The sequence below is a fragment of the Gymnoscopelus microlampas genome (assembly GCF_963454915.1).
Source record: "Gymnoscopelus microlampas genome assembly, chromosome: 9".
NCBI lineage: Eukaryota > Metazoa > Chordata > Actinopteri > Myctophiformes > Myctophidae > Gymnoscopelus > Gymnoscopelus microlampas.
The window spans coordinates 45,511,481-45,532,253 of record NC_139946.1 but is presented as its reverse complement, the minus strand read 5'-3'; the positions used below and the strand labels follow the sequence as shown (position 1 = coordinate 45,532,253).

The 20,773-nt window shown below is 41.1% G+C and overlaps 1 protein-coding gene across 2 annotated transcripts; it reads left to right on the top strand.

Moving 5' to 3' along the window:
* The first annotated feature begins 715 nt into the window (after positions 1-715).
* On the top strand, positions 716-13,939 carry LOC311052317 (E3 ubiquitin-protein ligase RNF14-like). Of its 2 annotated transcripts, XR_014601499.1 has the most exons (10): positions 716-917; positions 1,448-1,669; positions 2,451-2,581; positions 3,260-3,841; positions 3,960-4,038; positions 4,524-4,790; positions 5,172-5,323; positions 6,366-6,422; positions 6,971-7,115; positions 13,899-13,939. XR_014601499.1 is itself a non-coding variant. In XM_084067211.1 (9 exons), exons 2-9 carry the CDS (start codon positions 1,501-1,503, stop codon positions 7,001-7,003), a joined length of 1,470 nt encoding a protein of 489 aa, XP_083923337.1. In that variant the 5' UTR covers positions 716-917; positions 1,448-1,500; the 3' UTR covers positions 7,004-7,302. The 2 variants fall into 2 exon arrangements, 1 of the variants encoding a protein (XP_083923337.1); XM_084067211.1 differs by lacking the exon at positions 13,899-13,939 and having other exon boundaries at positions 6,971-7,302.
* Positions 13,940-20,773: the final 6,834 nt, after the last annotated feature.

Sequence of the window (20,773 nt, the reverse complement as noted above, 5' to 3'; positions counted from 1 at the left end):
GACTTGGTTCCACAGATACATTTTTATGAAAATAGCAGATCTACACATTGGCACGTGGTTTGATTCCCCACCGGGCGGCGCTCTGGTGCCGCAGACCGGTGTTACAGGGACACGCCACATGGTGAATATTTATTTATATATTTATTTACATTTTATTCCAAACTATTGACAGTTTGGCATTAGTGCTCTCAACTGTAAAATATACGTGTTTGTTTATTTTTATTTTATTATCAGAGGCAAACTTAATGAATATAATGTGTGCCCTCTACAGATCTGGAGGATATGAACTTACCATTAACCAAATCTGTAGAAGGCACTGTGGAGTAAATAAAAATCATTTCCGTCTCGCGGACATAATTTTATTTTCTGCCCAAAAAGTGTATTTTACAGAGTAGGTGGGGTGCTGAGAGGCCTCCCACCTCCGAGAATAGACTTTCAACAACACAAAACAGCCTTTGTTTCGGTGAGTAGCGAAATGGTTTTGTTTATTTTCACTACTGTTGGAGCGCTCGAAGGACAGTGGAATTCCTTGTACAAGCGCAGAGCCCTGGGTCTTCCAGGGCGTTAGAGGGAACTCACTAACGCTCTGAACCAGGGCTAGGCTTTAACTGGCTGTATCCGCGATATTATGCTGGGCTGGCTGCTGGGCAACAACAACCTTTTCCGGGTTTGTCCAGCAGTACAGTCCAGACAGCTGCAAGAGTTATGACGGCAATACTGCGATATGATATTGCTGATTCACTGCCCTGTGTTGCATCAGATATGAGTCAGAATAGACCAAACAGCAGGTCAGGAATGAAAGGCTGTTGACTGACTGGCTGCGTAATGATCATAGGTATTGATAAGCCTTGTTGTGATCAGAGCCATAGAGTCGTCAAGGTAACAGGACCACTTTCCTGTAGGCTACTTTTCAGGAGGTAAGTCAACTTGCTGTCTGTGTCACATCAGACGTTTTATTCGTTTTTGTTTGAACTGTTAAGGAGAACGGACAATAAATATCGTCAGTGGTGGAAAAGGTATTACATTTTTTTACTTAAGTAAAAGTATCAATACTGAACTGTAGAAATACTCTGTTACAAAAGTATTGGTATCAAAATGTACTTAAAGTACTAAGAGTAGAAAGTACTCATTATGGTTGAATGTCCCATTTCACAAGTTTTCAAATGTTTAAATTGTCTTTAAAAAAATAATCTTCAGAAAATTGCAGATCTACAAGCTCACAATGCATGCCTGTAGATCTGCTATTTTCAAATGGCCGAAATATATATAGGGCTGAAGTGATTAAATGTATGTTTTGTAATAATAATCAAAATCTATTAAGTAACTAGTAACTAAAGTTTTCAAATGATAGTGGAGTAAAAGTACAATATTTGAGTGGTGGAGTAGAAGTAAAAGTACTGAGTACTTGAGTAAATGTACTCAGTTACCACTGCGTATTTCTAAACAGCATTTGGGAGCCTGGAGGTTTTGACCAGTCACAGGACACAGGAGGACAGTGTGATGAACCAGGAGGACCAGGAGGCTCAGGACGATGAGCTGCTGGCGCTCCACAGCATCTATCCTGAGGAGTTCACTGGAGCTGAGGAGGAGGGGGGGTCTGGACCCCCAGGGGGGGAGATTCGAGTGTCTGTGGAGCTGTCCCATGACTTCTCTGTGGCTATGAGAGATGGTGAGACACCTGTCTGTCTGTCTGTCTGTCTGTCTGTCTGTCTGTCTGTCTGTCTGTCTGTCTGTCTGCCTGCCTGTCTGTCTGTCTGTCTGTCTGTGGTGTAAAGTAACTAAGTGCATTTACTCAAGTGCTGTACTTAAGTACAATTTTGAGCCCTATTTTATACCCAGGCTATTTGAAAATAGCAGATCTACAAGCTCAACGTGTCGCATCTTGACGCGTTGTGAGCTTGTAGATCTTGTATTTTCAAACATCGTAGTACTTTTACTTTTGGTACTTAAGTATATTTTGATGCCAATACTTTCGTACTTTTACTCAAGTAACATTTTGAACACAGGCCTTTTAGTTGTAACAGAGTATTTTTATATTCTATAGTCTGTCTGTCTGTCTGTCTGTCTGTCTACTCTGTCGTGTATCTGTCTGTCTGCCTGTATGTCTGTCAGTCTGTCTGTCTGTCTGTCTGTCTACTCTGTCGTGTATCTGTCTGTCAGTCTGTCTGTCTGTCTGTCTGTCTGTCTGTCTGTCTGCCTGTCTACCTGCCTGTCTACCTGCTAGCCTTGCTTGCACCAAGACTGGAGATTTCCTTTATCGATTCTGACATTACAGTCAGTTTGTCTTTGTCAGAATCAATACGAAAAAATCTCTGACAGTCAATTGGTCCAAGGCTATACCTGCCAGTAACTCTCTCACTGCATGTGTGCCTGCTTGAAAACGGGTTAAACTGTCTTTCTCAAGTCATTTTAGCAATGTGATGATGTTGCCGTGTGCTGTTCTGTTCTAGGTGTTGAACTGAGGCAGTATGCCATATCATTCCTTCCGCCTCTGCTTCTGACCTTTGACCTACCTAAGGACTATCCCTCCTCCTCCCCGCCCACCTTCACCCTCGCCTGCTGCTGGCTGACACACACACAGGTAAGCGTGTGTGTGTGTGTGTGTGTGTGTGTGTGTGTGTGTGTGTGTGTGTGTGTGTGCGTGTGCGTGTGCGTGTGCGTGCGTGTGCGCGTGTGTGTGTGTGTGTGAGCCATGTTCAGTTTTAATGGCCTCACTGCAAGGTAAAACCACTGCCAGAACATTTCCGTTGATTTTTATTTGTTTAAAATATAAATATAAATATATATATATATATATATATATATATATATATATATATATATATATATATATATATATATATATATATATATATATATATATATATTTTAGATAGGGTATAAAAAGATGCAGGTTCATTAGGATCAGGATTAGGGAAGTAGCCCATAGACTATATTAATTAGGGAATTACATATAAGTGAAGTCCCGCCCTATTATAGACATTTGAGCTGTAGTTCTTTGCCAGGCTTTTCTCCTTGTGAGATGAGAAAAGGCTGGGAATGAGGTTAGGTGGTTGTGTGTAGGTCAGGGAAGGGTAAGCAAATTGGGTAAAAACAACATTTATTTTAATGAAAATTTGGTTTTGATGTGCCCACTATGGTAAAATAAATGTGTGCGTGTGTCTAGTGTGAATGTGAAAGGTATAATAAAATGGACAGCGTTTTTAGTGACTAACATAAATAAACAGCTGTCCCTGCTCCCACTGTGTCCCCGCCACAGTTGTCTGCCGTGTGTGTTCATCTGGCTCACCTGTACGAGGCCACTAGGGGCGCTGTAGTGCTCTTCACCTGGGTGCAGTTCCTCCGAGAAGAAGTTCTCCGTTTCCTGAACATCCTTGGGAATGATCAAAACGCTCTTGTTTTGGAGTCGAGTAAAACCGAGGATCAGGCTGCCTCTCCCCCAACACGTCCTCTTCAATCAGTCCACAGTCACAATGGCAGTCGGAGTCAGGAAAACGACCAAACTGTCCAAACTGCCTCCCCCACAGCCGCTCTCAGAGCCCATGCAGTAGCAGCAGCCTCCGTACCCTCTCCTCCAAACCCCGCACGAACCCTCCTCTCCCAGCTCTTGCTCTACGACGAGGCCCAGAGGCAGAAAGCTTTCGAGGCCACGACGTTCGAATGCGGCGTGTGTTTTGTGACCTCGCCCGGGTCAGAATGCACGGAACTCAGTAGGGAGTGCGGACACGTCTACTGCCGGTCCTGTCTGGCGGAGTTCTGTAAGGTCCAGATAACGGAAGGGAACGTCCTCAATGTCGCCTGTCCTCGACAAGACTGCAGCGCCACGCCTACACCCCTGCAGGTATCTGCCACTGTTCAATGCAGTTTTTATTTAATATCAGATAATGAGGCGTTTCAAGAAGAACAACTCCTCTCAACACCCTGACTCTTTCCCCTCTTCCCTGTCTCACCCTCTGTAGGTGAGACGGCTGGTAGGAGAGGAGCTGTTCAGCCGGTACGACCGCCTCTTGCTCCAGACTTCTTTGGACCGCATGCCAGGTTTGTCTCAAATTTTCCATCATAATTACAATATTTACAGTGTGATTATAATACAGTACATAAACGGAGTTTGGGCTTGTTGAGCTTTAAGAGACCCAATTTTGCGTCTTCTTTATAGCTAGCAAGTTGACTGCAAATACTGTGTGTAACAATACCCTCATAAAAAAATGATTTCTCCTCAAGCCTGATTCAGACTTTGCTGCACGACGGTGTCGCGCATCAAAAATAGAAGACCCACAAGCTCACAACGCTCTGCGTCTGCAACGCGTTGTGAGCTTGTGTAGCAGAGTGGCTCACAACCTCATCCTCATGGCCTGAAAGTCTAATATCTCCCCCAAGCAATAGGGAATTCCCTTTGGCTTAGTGGTTAAGATGGTGGCTTTCCACGCAGGAGACCCGGGTTCGATTTCCGGGCGTTACATTTAGGTTGGAGCATAAATTAGGCATTACTTGTTCTCTCCTCTCCTCCTCTTTTCTCATCTCAGACGTGGTTTACTGCCCGCGGCGTTCCTGTGGTTGCGCTGTGATTTTCGAGGCTGGCAACAGGGCGGCGCTGTGCTCTGTGTGTCGCTATGCCTTCTGCGTGTCCTGCAGGAGAAGCTATCACGGCACACAGGACTGCCTCGCAGAGGAGGAGAGGAAACGCGCAGAGGAGGAGAGGATCGCAAAAATACAGGAGGAGAGGAACGCTAAAACACAGATTGAGGGAGAGGAACAGGACGGCTACTACGCAGGCCTACCAGACACTCATGGTAGGTGTGTGTGTGTGTGTGTGTGTGTGTGTGTGTGTGTGTGTGTGTGTGTGTGTGTGTGTGTGTGTGTGTGTGTGTGTGTGTGTGTGTGTGTGTGTGTGTGTGTGTGTGTGTGTGTGTGTGTGTACGTGCGTACGTGCAGCCGCGTTCATGTGCATGTGCTTATCCTTGTGTTTTGTGAGTATCTCTGTATGTCTCTCTCTCTGTGTGTCTGTATATCTGAGTTATTGAATACACTATCATGGCTAGTTTCCCTTGGATATGGTTGGAATTACTGTGAGCACAAAGTGTGTTGTTTCTCTTCCCCTAATGTGCCCCCTCTCTCTCTCTCCCTCTCCCTCTCCCTCTCCCTCTCTCTCTCTCTCTCTCTCTCTCTCTCAGTTGCTTTAAAGGGTCTGTGGGATGACTATCAGAGCGGCAGTGATGAGAGGAGGAAGCTGTTAGAGGGGAGGTATGGACGACATATGCTGAAGAGTGCAGATTGGATATTCACTAACAGCCAATCTTGCCCTAACTGCTATAGAAGGATAGAAGTGAGTTTGGTACAAGTGCACGCACGCATGCACACACGCACGCAAGCCCGCACACATGCACGCATACACGCACGTCAGATCGTCACGATTGTAGATCGGCTCTTTTCAAATGTCCGAAATGTACAGTATATAGGGCTGAAGTGGTTAATGTATGTTTTGTAATAATAATCTAAATCTACAAAGTAACTAGTAACTAAAGATTTCAAATAACTGTAGTGGAGTAAAAGCACAATATTTGCCTCTGAGATGTAGTGGAGTAGAAGCAAAAGTACTGAAAACTGGAAATACTCCAGTAAAGTAAAAAATACCTCAACATTGTACTCAAGTACAGTGCTTGAGTAAATGTACGTAGTTACTTTACACCACTGTGTGTGTGTGTGTGTGTGTGTGTGTGTGTGTGTGTGTGTGTGTGTGTGTGTGTGTGTGTGTGTGTGTGTGTGTGTGTGTGTGTGTGTGTGTGTGTGTGTGTGTGTGTGTGTGTGTGTGTGTGTGTTTGTATTACTATACTTGCGAGGACCAAGTATAGTAGAATTTGAAGAAATATACATTGTGAGGACCGTTTTCCTGGTCCTCACAAATGCAAATGGTTGTTTTATAGTTTAAAAAAACATTTTTAGAGACACCTTTTCAATTAGAAAAACATTCAGGTTAGGATTAGACATTTAGACGTTAGGTTTAGGGATTGGAATTAGAGTTAAACATGATTTATGCGCCAGTGTCATGCACCGAAAAACAGCCGATCTATAAGCCCACAACGCGTCGCAGCGCGACGCGTTGTGGGCTTGTAGATCTGCTGTTTTTCGGCTTTAGGCTTACGGTTAAAATGGCAATTGTTATTTTTAAATGGCATTCATAACATGGCTATCCTAAAGTGTTGATGTCCTCACAAGTATAGTAATACAAACGTGTGTGTGTGTGTGTGTGTGGTGTGTGTGTGTGTGTGTGTGTGTGTGTGTGTGTGTGTGTGTGTGTGTGTGTGTGTGTGTGTGTGTGTGTGTGTGTGTGTGCCTAATGCCATATATGTGTTATGTTGTTTGTGCAGAAGAATGGAGGCTGTAACAACATGAAATGCTCTAATTGTGGAACAGCATTCGTCTGGGTAAGTCTCGCCAGAGTCACAGCAAACCAAAGTGCAGACAATCACCTTCTGGACAATAACTGCCAATAATATAATCATAACAGAAATAACTTGATAGAGTTTACAGTTGAGGCCTGAGGTTCCGAATCTGCAAAATGTCTTCTAAATCCTAACGTTTTTCTAAAAAAAATGCATGTTTCTATATCAGTGGTTTTCAAACTTTTTCATGTCAAGGACCCCCAAAATGATATGAATTTGGCCCCCATCTCAAAATATTTTGTTCCAGGGACCCCCCAGAAGCAAAGATTTGAGTTAGTGTGTGCTTTAAAAGAATATATATATTCAAAGATTTGCACACATTTTCACGATCTTTCAAAAATAGCAGATATACAAGCTCATAGTGCGGCACTCGGTGCCACGCTATGAGCTTGTAGATCTGCTATTTTTGAATAGCCAAAGTGTAAAATAATGCTTTTTTTAGCTCAAATGAAAAAGTGACACAGATGCTTCTTCAGGTCTTAAAGGGTTTTAATCAATACTACTGCTGTGTGTGCATCCATCTTCCATAGCTGTTGGTGGGCGAGGAGGATCAGATGAGATGACACTTGCTGCGGTGGATATATAGTGACACATTGATGGGCTGAGCCATACATGGGCAACTGGCGGCACGGGGGCCACATGCGGCCCCCCACCTTCACTTAATGCGGCCCGCAGGTTAATATCGGATTACAGATATATTATTGATTTCAGCTGTTACAATTCCAAACATGCAAACATGACCCGCTTTAGCCCATTGAGACCTGTTGCTACCTATACGTTGTTATACCTTTCAATCCGGATGCCACCTCTGTGTCTCATTAGTTGTTGCTATAATATAGTAACATCATTTTTTATTTTTTATTTTTAGTAAGAATTTGAACGTTTTCAGAAAACTATGGTTAGGTTTAAAAGGCATTTTTAGAATCGGCCTCAGGTCTAAATGGGTTAATTACTTCAGTCTATAGGAGTAGCTTAATGTCTTTTTTATGTCTAATGTATTTGTATTTAAGTTCATAAAGTTAACATAAGTATAACTAAATGCTTTTGAAATAAAATAAAAATGTTACTTTTCAGGATTTTAATTCCAAAATATCAAAAAACAAATCTGGATTCCAATTCAAAAGTAGCAAAAATAGCAGATCTACAAGCTCGGCTATTTTTGCTACTTTTGTGTGACATGAATGGCGAAAAAAGTTAAAATACGGAGAGACAGTAGGCCATATGCAATGTGGCCCTCTGGAGTGAGTGTGGAAATATAGTGGCCCTCTCCATCATCAAAGTTGCCCACCCCCAATTACGCTCAGCCGCTGAGCGTAATTGACGTGTGGGCGATGGTGGTGACAGTCTGGCAGTTGAATAAAATCATGTGGTTGTTGATATAAACTGGTTTTGTAGCTGGAATTCAATTCAATTCAGTTTTATTAAAGTGTCAAATCACAACTTGTCTCAAGACACTTACATGTGGTCAGTGGTGGAAAAAGTACTCACAATTTCTACTCACGTAAACGTATCAATACTGCAATATGGAAATACTCTGTTTCCAATAAAAGTCCGGAATTCAAAATGTACTTGAGTAAAAGTACAAAATCATATCAAAATGTACTAAAGTACCAAAAGTAAAAGTACTCATGCAGAATGTCCCATTTCAAGTTTTCAAATGTATAAAAATCTTTTGAAAATAGCAGATCTACAAGCTCACAATACATTTTGAACTTGTGAAATTCTGTATCATGAGTACTTTTAATTTTGTTCTTTTAAGTATAATATGTTACCACTACTTTAGTACTTTTACTCAAGTACATTTTGAATTTCGGACTTTTACTTGTATTACACTTTTACTTAGTATAAGTATTTCTACACTGCAGTATTGATACTCTTACTTAATTTGACTACTTTTTCCACCACTGCGCTGTAGTATGATTAAGTAGGGCGTTGATTTACCAAAAAGTTAAAACATGGAGATAGGAGGTTTCTGCCTGACAGTGAAGAAATACTGTACTCGTTTCATTCACGATACGTTTTATACGTTTCGTTATATCTGTACATCTATATATTCTATATCATGCATCATCACATCTCCTGTCATGCTGTCATTTGACCACTAGAGGAAGATAGATAACAAGGTGGAGATGAAGATAGCTCTTATAGGCTGAGACTGATCCTGCAAGGTTTCCTGTTTAACATTCTCCTTCTTCATATGAGTCCATGCCTCCCACCATCACACCAACAAAGAGCTCTTGTATGTCTTTAAGCCATCTGAGGGCTTGTGACTTGAATTAGGCTAGTGACAATGGCCCCAAAAAATGTAGGTACCCCTACCGGAGTTAGAACCAAACACAACATAGTTTTTCTTCATCTCTAAGGCCTCCCATACATGAAATGGATTGTTGTGTAAAAATATTTTACTGCAAAAGTGGTGAAATTGATATATAAAGTTATACAGCCCAAACAAAAAATAAAGCCTGGCCGTCTGGGGGTTGAGGCATAAAAACTCATGTAGATTCACAATGGAAGCTCTGACAGGTTTAAAACTTTGCATAAATGAAGTCAGGGCATTCCTCTACATTCAAAAAAAAAAGACTGAATGTCAATATCTGAATGTAAATAGGAGATACAGTCATTTGAACACATACCTACATAGGCGGAAATGTAAATCTATGTAGAATGTTCTCTTTACTTTGTAGTGACTCTGACATGGATTGTCATAGAAGGACTTATGATGTCTTGTTTGAAAGCTGTGGTTCTACTGAATACAGCAATATCAATAGTGTAAAAATAGCTTTAATACTCATGGAGTTATGTCACTAAACGTATATGGTGTCCCAAATGGGGAAAACATGAAACAGTCCTAATGAAATCTACAGTATCACACAGATTAGTTTTATTTTCAATTCACTTATCAAGGGTGGAAACATATTAACAAATTCACTCGAGTGGAAGTCCCAACAATGTATGAAATGTCCCAAAGTTGAGAAATTGTTAAAATATTTATAAAATATATGCAACTTGAAATGCAGGCCTACAGTAGAACTATTAACAATTATTTGGCAAATCTGACTGAGGTAAACCAAGCTCCACCCATTTGATGATCAAAGTTATCCTCATAACAGCAAGTCATTCAATTCTATAGAGTGTATCATTTAAAAATATTTGGATACAGGTTATACTAGTATGGCTCCACCTACTCTATCTGCATCGTATTGCCTACATGGACTTCTTCATAAACTGATAGGTAAATCATTGCAAATATTTTGGAATGTGAAAAGATGAGAAGGACCTTGCCAAATCAAGTAGCTAGCTGGAGAGTGGCCTAGCTTTAAGTTCCTTTAGTGTAACAGAGCCTGTCCAGTAGCTTACATTGACAATAGCAGCACACAATAGCAGTTTCACCAGATTGGAACAGAGTCTTGTAGTATCACTGGTAACAATATGGTTAGTGTACATAACAATACTAACAATAGTGTACTTACAACATAGATACTGTTCAAATTCTGAAGTGTTTCTTTCTCTTTTTTGTTTTTGTTTTTTTGTTTACCAGAATGGAGTGTGATGAACAAACATGTCAATATCTTGTCACATCATTGTATCATCCTTGGCCAACATTAAGAAAAAGTAAAGAAACAAGATCCATATGACAAAAAGCCCACAGCAGAAGGCCTTCAAAGCATACTAAATGTTGACAGATACTCAACAGACAGATACAGATGAGATACTTTCCTTCAACAATAATGGTATCTTAGAGCAAAAAATACCTGCATCAGGCTCATCAAGAAGACTTAGTAGGGGTAATACAACATTGTTTAATATACAGAAAGATTGTTTAATTTGTGGGAAGGCCATACAAGACAAGAACATCTGACATTAAGACTGCGACAGGTACAGGAAGAGAACCAGAGACACGATCTATCATGCAGCATCAGAAAGGTTGATTGTACCCAGATGTCTTTGTGTATGATGCCAAACATCATAAAATCTCGAAATTAAATATAGCAGCTGCCAAAGAAATTGAAATGATGACTCTAAACTAAGGGTTATGATGACATACTTAAGAAACTGGTGTGCAGATTCTAATAATAATGATAGTGTCTCTTCAGTGCGGACTTGAAACAGTCCAGTGTTGGCGTCTGGCGAATCTCCATGGGGAGAGAGTTCCAGAGGGCAGGGGCTGCCACACTGAAAGCTCGATCGCTGAGGGTCCGCTTATTGCTCTGAGGGGTGGTGAGGAGCCCCAAGTCAGAAGACCTCAGGTTCCGCGCTGGGGAGTAATATAGGCTCTATTCACAGCAGCCATATTATGAAGACATTCACAGGTGTTACCAATGATACTAATGAAGGCTCTGTTCCATTCTGGTCAAACAGAGTCAGGGTGCTGATATTGTGCATGCTGGCCCACTGGAAACACTCTGTTACACCAGTGGGTCTACAGTTGGGGTCCAGGGACCCTCATGGGCTTCCAAATGGCCCCTTACAGGTGTGTAACTCTGAGAGTGTACAAATGGACCTGTAAGGGTCCATTTGGTTCCATTTGTACACTCTCAGAGTTTTGGGGGTTGTGGAAACCACTGTGCTACACTAAATGGAACAGAGCCTTCATTAGTATCATTAGTAACACCTGTGAAGGAAGTGATAATATGGCTGCTGTGCATAGAGCCTTATCCTCAAGGAGGTCTGACAGGTACCGTGGGGCTAGGGCATTGAGAGCTTTATAGGTGAGGAGGAGCAGTTTGTAGGTGATGCAGAATTTAACCGGAAGCCAGTGGAGGTGTTTGAGGGTGGTGGTAATGTGCTGCCAGCGTTTGGTGTGGATGAGCACTCTGGCAGGTATGTCCAGGGCAGGTCTGGCAGGTCTGGTTACAAACCAGGCTTCTGGACAGGCTCTGTTACACTAAATGTGACTTTAAGCTACGTCACTCTCCAGCTAGCTGATTAGCTACTTGATTTGGCAAGGTCCTTCTCATCTTTTCACTTTCCAAAATATTTGCATAGATTTACCTATTAGTTTATGAAGAAGCCCATGTAGGCAGGCAATACGATGCAGACAGAGCAGGTGGAGCCAAATACAATAGTATAACCTGTAACCAAATATGTTAAATGATATAAACTCTACAGAAGTGAATGACTTGCTGTCATGAGGATAACTTTGAGCATCAAATGGGTGGAGCTTGGTTTCCCTCAGTCAGATTTGCTAAATAATTCTTTGTAGTTCTACTGTACTTTTTCTTGTTGAAGTTGCATAATATTTTCAAATTTTCTCAACTTTGAGACATTTCATTTATTGTTGGGACTTCTACTCAAGTGAATTTGTTAATATTTTTCCACCCCTGATAAGCGAATTGAAAATAAAATACTGTAGATTTCATTAGGACCGTTTCATGTTTTCCCCATTTGGGACACCATATACGTTTAGTGACATAACTCCATGAGTATTAAAGCTACTTTTACACAATTGATATTGCTGGATTCAGTAGAACCACACCTTTCAAAAAAGACATCATAGGCCCTTCTATGACAATCCATGTCAGAGTCACTACAAAGTAAAGAGAACATTCTTCATAGATTTACATTTCTGCCTAAGGTATGTGTTCAAATGACTGTATATATTTACATTCAGATATTGACATTCAGTCTTTTTTAGAATGTAGAGGAATGTCCTGCCTTTTAGTTTTGAACCTGTCAGAGCTTCCATTGTGAATCTACATGAGTTTTTATGCCTCAACCCCCAGACGGCCAGGCTTTATTTTTTGTTTGGGGTGTATAACTTTATATATCAATTTCACCACTTTTGCAGTCAAATATTTTTACACAACAATCCATTTCACGTATGGGAGGCCTTAGAGATGAAGATGAAGAAAAACTATGTTGTGTTTGGTTCTAACTCCGGTAGGGCTATCTCGAAAACTAAACTACCTCAATGGGCTCCCCCCCTCTCTACTATGTGAGACAGTGTGCGTGTGCATGTGCGTACTGTATGCATGAGCACTTCACCCCCAGGGAAATCCCACTTTCATTACTGGGGTCATCACTTCCTTTATGAGGGTCTGAACATCTGTTCCTCTTCCATGACCTAAGAAGACTCTTAGCAAAGGATTGGGACTAGAAGAGAGGGCCTTGGCCAAAAAACAGAGGTTGTCAACCTTTTTTTGTGCCGCTGCCAACTTTGGTATAATAACATGGGATAACAAACATTTTGCATTTGAAAGCTCAAGGAACACACAAGGTCATTCATAAGTTCACATTCTATCGGTCGGTCGGTCTAGTTAAGTTTAGATAAATCAGTCTGAAACCTCTATGGCAAATAATCATCTGTTGATAGCAGGCCTGGAATTTCATAATTTTAGGGGCAAGGCTACTTGGCCTTTGGTGTTGTCCATTTTTTGAGGGCACAAAGGCCAAATGCTAGAGTTTTGTCCATTGAAAGAATTAATTGAATTTAAGGGTTAAGGATTTTAAATGTAGACTATCTGCAGTGAAATAAGTAAATACATAATGGTATTTACAATCTGATCCATGCTCAGCCCTGCACCAATCAAAGTCACTGGATTGGTTTAAAGATGAGGACTCACAGGAAGTTAAGAATTCAGAATCTCAAGAAAAGACACCGTCTACAGTACATGACAAGAAAGAGACACTGGTGTATACATGTTGACAAGAAAGCGACAGAGGATAAAGTGGTATAGAGTGGATATATATATAACACATGAGTCAAGATTCAAGATTGCTTTATTTGTCATTAGTTTTCCATCTGCAAGCAGTGCTAGAAAAACAAACAAAATTATGTTTCTCCCAGTCAGAGACAGCAGAATTCATAAAAGAATAAAAAACAAACAGTGCAGAAACATACCCTATCGACCTGAATAAAAAGTCCTAAAAACCAATAATTCACACTATAAAATAAGCATACACTGATAAAAACAAGGTATTGACAATAAAACTGAATGAAATTCATTCATCTACTAGGGAGATTTGAGTTCAGGAATCTAATTGCCTGGGGAAAGAAAGTCCAATAGAAAAGAAAGTCCATTAGAGAAAGGGAGAGAAATCTATCTCATCATCACTTATATTCAAATGGTTGGGGAATGACTGCACAGTTAAGACGAGTATGTATGATGGTTGAATGAGGATCTACTTATACAACCTGTATATCTGGTCAAGAGGAATCTCCTGAAAGGCAGCTTAGAATATGATAAGCCAACTGAGAACTACCGTCCATACATGTGATAACGACACAGTTACATTGCAGGCCATTTCACCTGCTGGACCTGTGCTGATTAGCGAAAACCAGTTATTTGGTATTCTAAATGTTCCGACACCCTGCCCGCCCCTCCCTCCTTTTGCACTATAAAAGGTACTGGTGTCAAACCAGTGCTTCACTCAGCCTTCTGGTCTCCATCCAGAGCATAACCGCCACCAACCAGCTGAACTTCAGTCAACCATGTCTTCTTTCTGTGTGATCTGCAGCTCTCCCATGATGAAGTCTCTGCCATGTGGCATGTGTGGTCATGTTGGCTCCAAGAGAGCCGGCAGCATGTACGGCGGAGCAGGAGGTTTTGGGGTCCGCATCTCCCAGGCTACATCCGGCTGCGTTGAGGTTTCTGACATTGGCTACATCAACGACAACAAGAAGGCCACCATGAAGAACCTCAACAACCGCCTCGAGACCTACCTGGACACGGTGCGCAGCCTGAAGACGACCAATGACGAGCTGGAGCAGAAGATAAATAAGTTCCAGATGGCCATGCCTGCGACGCACCTCAAGGCCTTCGAAGATACGATTCACGACATTCAGAAAAAGGTGAGAACAGAGCTTCAATTGAGTTAGTGCTGCCTGTAGCAACGGTATCAATCTCATAAACTCATATTATGCTGGTTTTCGGAACTGGTCACACTCTATTCTTTACTTTCAACCTGGCCATTCACTATTTTGGGCATGTCGTTATAGGCAGATTTTCACAAACGTTTTCCAATCTTCTTAACCATTTTCAATCATTTTCAAAACACTTAAAAAAAAGTTTTTAAAAATCCTGAAAATAGCAGATTTACAAGCTCACAACACATTGCATGCTCACAACCCATAGCATCAGCTTGTAGATCTACTATTTTCACTATTCATCATACCACAAAGTATACTAGGGCTGTAAACATAACTGGTCTACAGTTTCAGGTGATGTTGGATAGTGTTTGTACAAAAATATGGCTTTGCTTTTATGAAGAATTGCACAATAGTTTGAACAATTCACATATCCACTGGGTATCAGGTGTTCTATGCAATGGAGTGGAAGTGCATGCATTGCATACCATGCATATGATATGCCAAACCATTTTTGGTTCTATTTGTGTGACTTAGTGCGGCACATTCTGAGCTTGTAGATCGGCTATTTTCACAGGATAAAAACAGGGCTTAAGTGGTTGAGTTTAAATGCCGTAGCTGTAGGCTACTACTACGGTGGGCAACAACCTCTTTTTGATCTACAAAAAGAGTTTACAAGAAAACTACAAATCGAGTTTACAAAAAAACTACCATTATGAACCATTATTTTTGATGTGCATAAAACATTTCTCGCCTTACAGTTGGATCTTAACTGTAATAATTAATATTAAATTATTGACCTTTTTTGTGTTTTATCAAATTACTGAAATGTTTTCCAGAAAATTGACCTGAGTAGACTATTTTGAAACTTTTTGGAATGTTAAATGATATGCTTGTTGATCAGGTTAGGTGCATGTCACCAATACAGAGACACTACTAGCCTAAAATATCCCCCCCCCCCCCCCCCCCTAAAGTACAACTGACTTAATGGGAGCCAAGAGGTCCCACTAACAGGATACTGGTTATGTAGGTAATGAGGCATTGTGCTAGCTTCTCTAGGAATGTTGAATAGTAAAACCTTCACCAAAAACTAGTTGCATTGCCAAATAAAACATACCAAGTCACCAGCTAAGGAACATTTCTCTCTAGCTCTGTGGTTCTCAAAGTGTGGTCTGGGAACCACCATGGGTCCTTGAGGTGGTAAAAAAAAAATAGCACTTTAATAGCCCTATAGTATACATCACAAGCTCACGACGCGTCTGCTATTATATAAAAAAATAAATAAAAAATCATTTTGAATGATTTGCGCTCCTTTTGGACATTTTTAACAACACAAATGGCCTCTTATGGCATAACATTTTTTCAGATGCAGGTCTTCGACCAAATACATATCAATCTGAGGGTGCCTGACATGAACATGTTTCACTGATATAGCTGTTCAGCTGTTGACACTTCTACTGCTTCCTCACTTTAGATTTCCGAAGAGGTCCTTGTCAACACTAAAATCCAACTGATAAATGACAATGTAAAGCTGGATTCACATGACTGGAAAGTCAAGTAAGTATATGGGCAGGAAACGGGTGTCCAAAAACGTTTAACCATTTTAAGCTGTTTATACATGTCTTGTGGTTTTGGTTGTATTTCCATTGGGTGAATGACAGCATAGGAACCGAGACAGAGAACAAGTAAAGTGGTATAGTATGTTTGAGGCTGCATTTAGGCCTCTTTTTGATTGCAAGCTATATTAGTAGATAGAAATATGCTGTGCAATTGTACATTCTATCACAAATAAAACTGCTCAAAGATTTACAAATGTATTTATTTACCAGGGACAGTGCTAATTAATCAACATTTCAGTTTTCACATCCATGTAAATGAGCCAGCTAGAGTTCGCTGGTGAAATAACTATCAAAACAAACATACATTATCAATACAATACAAGACAAGTAAACAGAGTGCAGTTGACTAGAGAACCTAAAGATTGACCTGGGTATCGGCACCTGGACTGACTGGGTTACTAGGCTAATCCAGGTCGTCTATTTTCCAATACCGAAAGTATAAAATAAGGCTAAAGTGGTAAAAACTTGACTTTGAGGCTAGAATAAATCATTTAGCTGGGGACCCCCTGGAACCCCCTCAAGGACCCCACTTTGATAACCATTGATATACTGTACTGTCTCCCTTCTCCCAGGTATGAGAGTGAGCTGTCCATGCGTCAGTGTGTGGAGGCAGACACCGCTGCTCTGAAGATAGTTCAGGAAGAGCTGGATGTGGGGAGATCCAGTGTGGAGCTACAGGATCTGGAGGAGGAGCTGAAGAGGCTGCACAAGCACCATGATGAGGTAAATGTTTGGAGGTTGAAGATCACGCATGAATACTCAAAGCCAGGGGTCCTCAACGTTTTTCAGGCCAAGGACTCCTCAGCTGAGAGAGAGATGAAGCAGGGACCCCCACTACATTGTTTACAATTGTGTTGCAAATTAAACCTTTTCATAGATTTCATAGATAGCTTCATTGACTATCATCAGTGTTGTGTAAATGAATGTATTTTGTTCATTTCAGACATTTAACCACATTAACCTTCAATACTTAGTTTTGCATTTGCTCCTTTCCCCCCCTACACCATCTACAAGCTCACAATGCGAGACGTTGTGGGCTTGTAGATCTGCTATTTTTGGCTAATGTTCCCCTCAGAAGAGGGATTTACAAGTGGTTAAAGTAAAAGGAAATAACATCCTAACACACAAAGATTTGGCGGACCCCCTGTAGCTCTGAGGACCCCCTAGGGGTCCAGACCCCTGTTGAAGACCCCTGCTTAAAGCTGTTAGTTCTTATGGGTGTCCTTGTCTACCGGGGTGAACATTCTCCTCTGATATTATGAACCATTGTACTTGACACTGGCCTGTCTCTGGCTCTTTTGACCCAGAACAGTTTTCTTCTCTGCACAAAATGTCTATCCAATTGATGCAATATACTTGGGCATTATTAAAGGGATTGGTGTATCCCTATATTTTGGACATGTCATCATAGGCTAAAATATGAAAAGGAAACATCCAAGTTGCTTTAAAGATATTGTAAAAAATATATATTTTTTTAAATTTAAATTAATAAAAAAGAACAAAGAAATATAGGCTTAAAGGTAGGGTAAGCGATATTTTTTGGTTAAAACAAAAAGTATTTTGTTAAAAGGTTAAAGCACTATATTCTGATAGTAATCATTGCTATAGAGTGTTTGTTCAGTAACAGGAGTCTCCCCGTCTCTCCAGCTCTTTAATAAACAGAAAATACATTTTTCGGTAGGTGTCAAAATCTCAGCCAATCAGGAGAAAGTACCCATTTTAAGCTTAATTTGTATAGTGTTCCAGTTCCAATTTTGTCTGCTCATTTCTTAGTGTCATCACTTCCAATTTCACTTGTTTAATCTGAATCCTGATTGAGTTATCTGTCCTGATTGGATAAAATTGGAAATTAAACTGAAACGAAAATGCATTTTCTGTTTAATAAAGAGGTGGAGAGACAAGGAGACTCCTAATACTGAACAAACACTCTATAGCAATGAGTACTATCAGAATATAGAGCTATTTAATACTTATTTTAACCAAAGCAAATCACTTACCCTACCTTTAAGTTTTAAGGCTTTTCACTATTTGTAGAATGACAAAGTCTATGGGGCTTAAGGGGGCACATTAACCTCCAGGCCTTTCCTTTCCTTTTTGCCATTTTGGTTGGTATGGTGTACCGGACAGTACCGATAAGCTGTCATTTTATTTAAATGAGTCATTTATTTTTAAATAATCAATTAAACCGATTAATTTGGTTAACTTTTGCACCCCTACAATACTGTAAATCGTGTGTGGTTCTCCAGGACATGCGGAGGCAGGGTGAGCTGGGATGCCGGGTGAAAGTGGACGTCGATGCTGCCCCTCAGGAGGACCTGGCCACGGTCATGGCATCAATGCGAGAACACTACGAGAAGGTCATCACCCAGAACCGCCAGGAAGTGGAGGCATGGTTCAAGACTAAGGTAGGCTACGCTACACCAGTGGCTCCCTAACATCTTCATGTCAGGGACCCCCAAATGCACATGTATTTGGCCGCAAACCATCTGAAAATATTTTGTCCCAGGGACCCTCATAAAAGATTTGTGTTGTGAAAATAGCAGATCTGCAAGCTTGTAGATCGGCTATTTTTGAATAGCCAAAGTACAAAATAGGGTTAAAGCGGTTAAACAGTTTTTGTTGGGGACCCCCTGGAACCTACCCAAGGAACCCTGGGGTTCCTTGGACCCCACATTGACAACCAGGGCACTACACCACACTACATCCTATTTCACTTTGTTAAAAGTCATCAGATCCTCCTGTTTATCATAACGCGTGTTAAGCATCGTATTAACGTTGGTTTTCATCGACAGACCGACCAGCTGAACCAGGAAGTTGCTCAAAAAACTGTGATCCTCGATTTGTCTAAGAGTGAGATCATCAAGGTCAGACAGACACTGCACAGTCTGGAGATCCAACTCCAGGCCGAGATCAGCAAGGTAAGACCCGGTTACAGGAGAATGGCTTGGTTCAATATCTCACGTCCTTCAACACAGCCATTTTGTTCGATGTTTTTCATATGCATTTCGATTGCACAAAGAAAAAAACTACAGCTAACTCATATCGGGTGCTCGCTACGGTTTTTGTTTCCACTTACTTCAGGGGAAACAGTTACCGTTGTGATGATGACAGGAAAAGGCGACTGACATTATCTTAGATGGTCTGCTGACTTTAATCCTGTTCCCGCCTCCCAGTAATGTTTTACAATCCATTTTATGATTTGTTTAATTATTCAAAATTATATTCGAACCGTAGGCCTCAAAGGTACCAAAATTGAATGAGAACTCAGAACTGGACCCTTGGCAAATTGAAAGTCCTAAGTGCCTGTTTTTTTAGTTGCCAAATGTTCTGGTCAAATTGCAATGGAAAAGTCCTCTTATACAGTAACTTCCAATAATCCAGCCTCTCCAGGGACGTGCACAGATAGACTCTAGGTGCGGCTAGAGGGCCTGCCCTTTGCCCTCTTGACCAGAAGTGCCCTTTTTTCAGTTTACAGCAGGGGTCTTCAACAGGGGGTCCGGGACCCCTAGGGGGTCCTCAGAGTTACTACAGGGGGTCTACCAAATCTTTGTGTGATATGATTTTTCTTTTTACCATAACCACTCGAAACCTAGCATCCCTTTTCTGAGGCGCTGCGAGGCGTTGTGGGCTTGTAGATCGGCTATTTTTGGCAAAGAGGTATAGGTGTAGAGGGAAAAAAGAGCAGACCAAGTAAACAAAAAAAAGTATAATTTACTTGAGCACCTGCCCCTCAAAATGCCTGTGCACGCCACTGAGCCTCTCTCCATCTATGAAACAGAAAGCATGTCAGGTTAACGTCCTGGAAGAGACCAAGTGCGGATTTGCGAACCTGCTGGCAGGTTACCAGAGACAGGTGTCTATCCTGGAGGAACAGCTAACCCTGCTCAGAGCTGACATTGAGAACCAAACACAGGACAAGACCAAGCTGGAGGTGGAGATCGATGTGTACAGGACACTGCTCAACGTACCGGAGTTCAGGTATGAATTTCATATTAATTTGTAGTTCATTTGTATTATGTGTGTGTGTGTGTGTAGCCATAGACTATGACTATTTGATGTCTTGTACCCATCCTTTGTTCCATTTGGTCTCTCTCGCTGCAGAAACAAGAAAACCAAGACCACCAAGACCACCAAGGAGGAGATCACCATAGAGAAGAAGGACGAGGATGGAAACCTAATATCCAGAGACACCGAGACCAACGTCAAATCCGAGGACATATAATGATTAATGATTAATGATTTTCTTTTGACCAGTGATGTGTCTGCATTGTGTGGGCCCATTGGACACCTGATGTATTGCATTGTGTGTAAGTCTGATTCCTCAATAAAATCCACAGTGCCAGTGCTTCTTTCTTTCGTCTGAATTTGTTTATGAATGACCCTCAATAACGTATTGCAGTGGTTTTCAAACCTTTTTCGCCGAAGGCTCATAAAAGGGCAAATTCAAATCTCACAAACAGCGCTGCGACGCGTTGTGAGCTTGTAGATCGGCTATTTTCAGCATGCAACCAACTGTAAAATCAGGCATTATGACGGCATAAAGGCACTGCCAAAATACACTTTAGTCGACTAAATCAACTGTAGATTTAGTCGACTATAATCTTATGATATTTAGTCGACTATAGTCTTATGATATTTAGTCGACTAAAACTAGACAAAAACTAAAACATTTCAGATGACTAAAATATGACTAAAACTTAATAGAATTTTATTCAAAACACTATGACTAAAACTAAATAAAAAATTGCTGTCAAAGTCAACACTGCTTCGTGGCCTCCCTGAAATTCCCGCCCTGGTTGAAAGGGTGCAAGTGGGAGCCGGTGGAAATGGAGTGCTGTGAATAATAAGGAAAGCCTGGGCTAATGATGTAGTCAAACCTCTTGTGTTCCAATAACAGCATCTGCTCA

Bases quoted from the DNA above. Each gene is read 5' to 3' on its own strand.
- LOC311052317 (XM_084067211.1), top strand. From the start codon at position 1,501: ATGAACCAGGAGGACCAGGAGGCTCAGGACGATGAGCTGCTGGCGCTC. The intron at 3,842-3,959 runs GTATCTGCCACT...CACCCTCTGTAG, and splicing joins CCACGCCTACACCCCTGCAG to GTGAGACGGCTGGTAGGAGA. The intron at 4,039-4,523 runs GTTTGTCTCAAA...TTCTCATCTCAG, and splicing joins TTCTTTGGACCGCATGCCAG to ACGTGGTTTACTGCCCGCGG.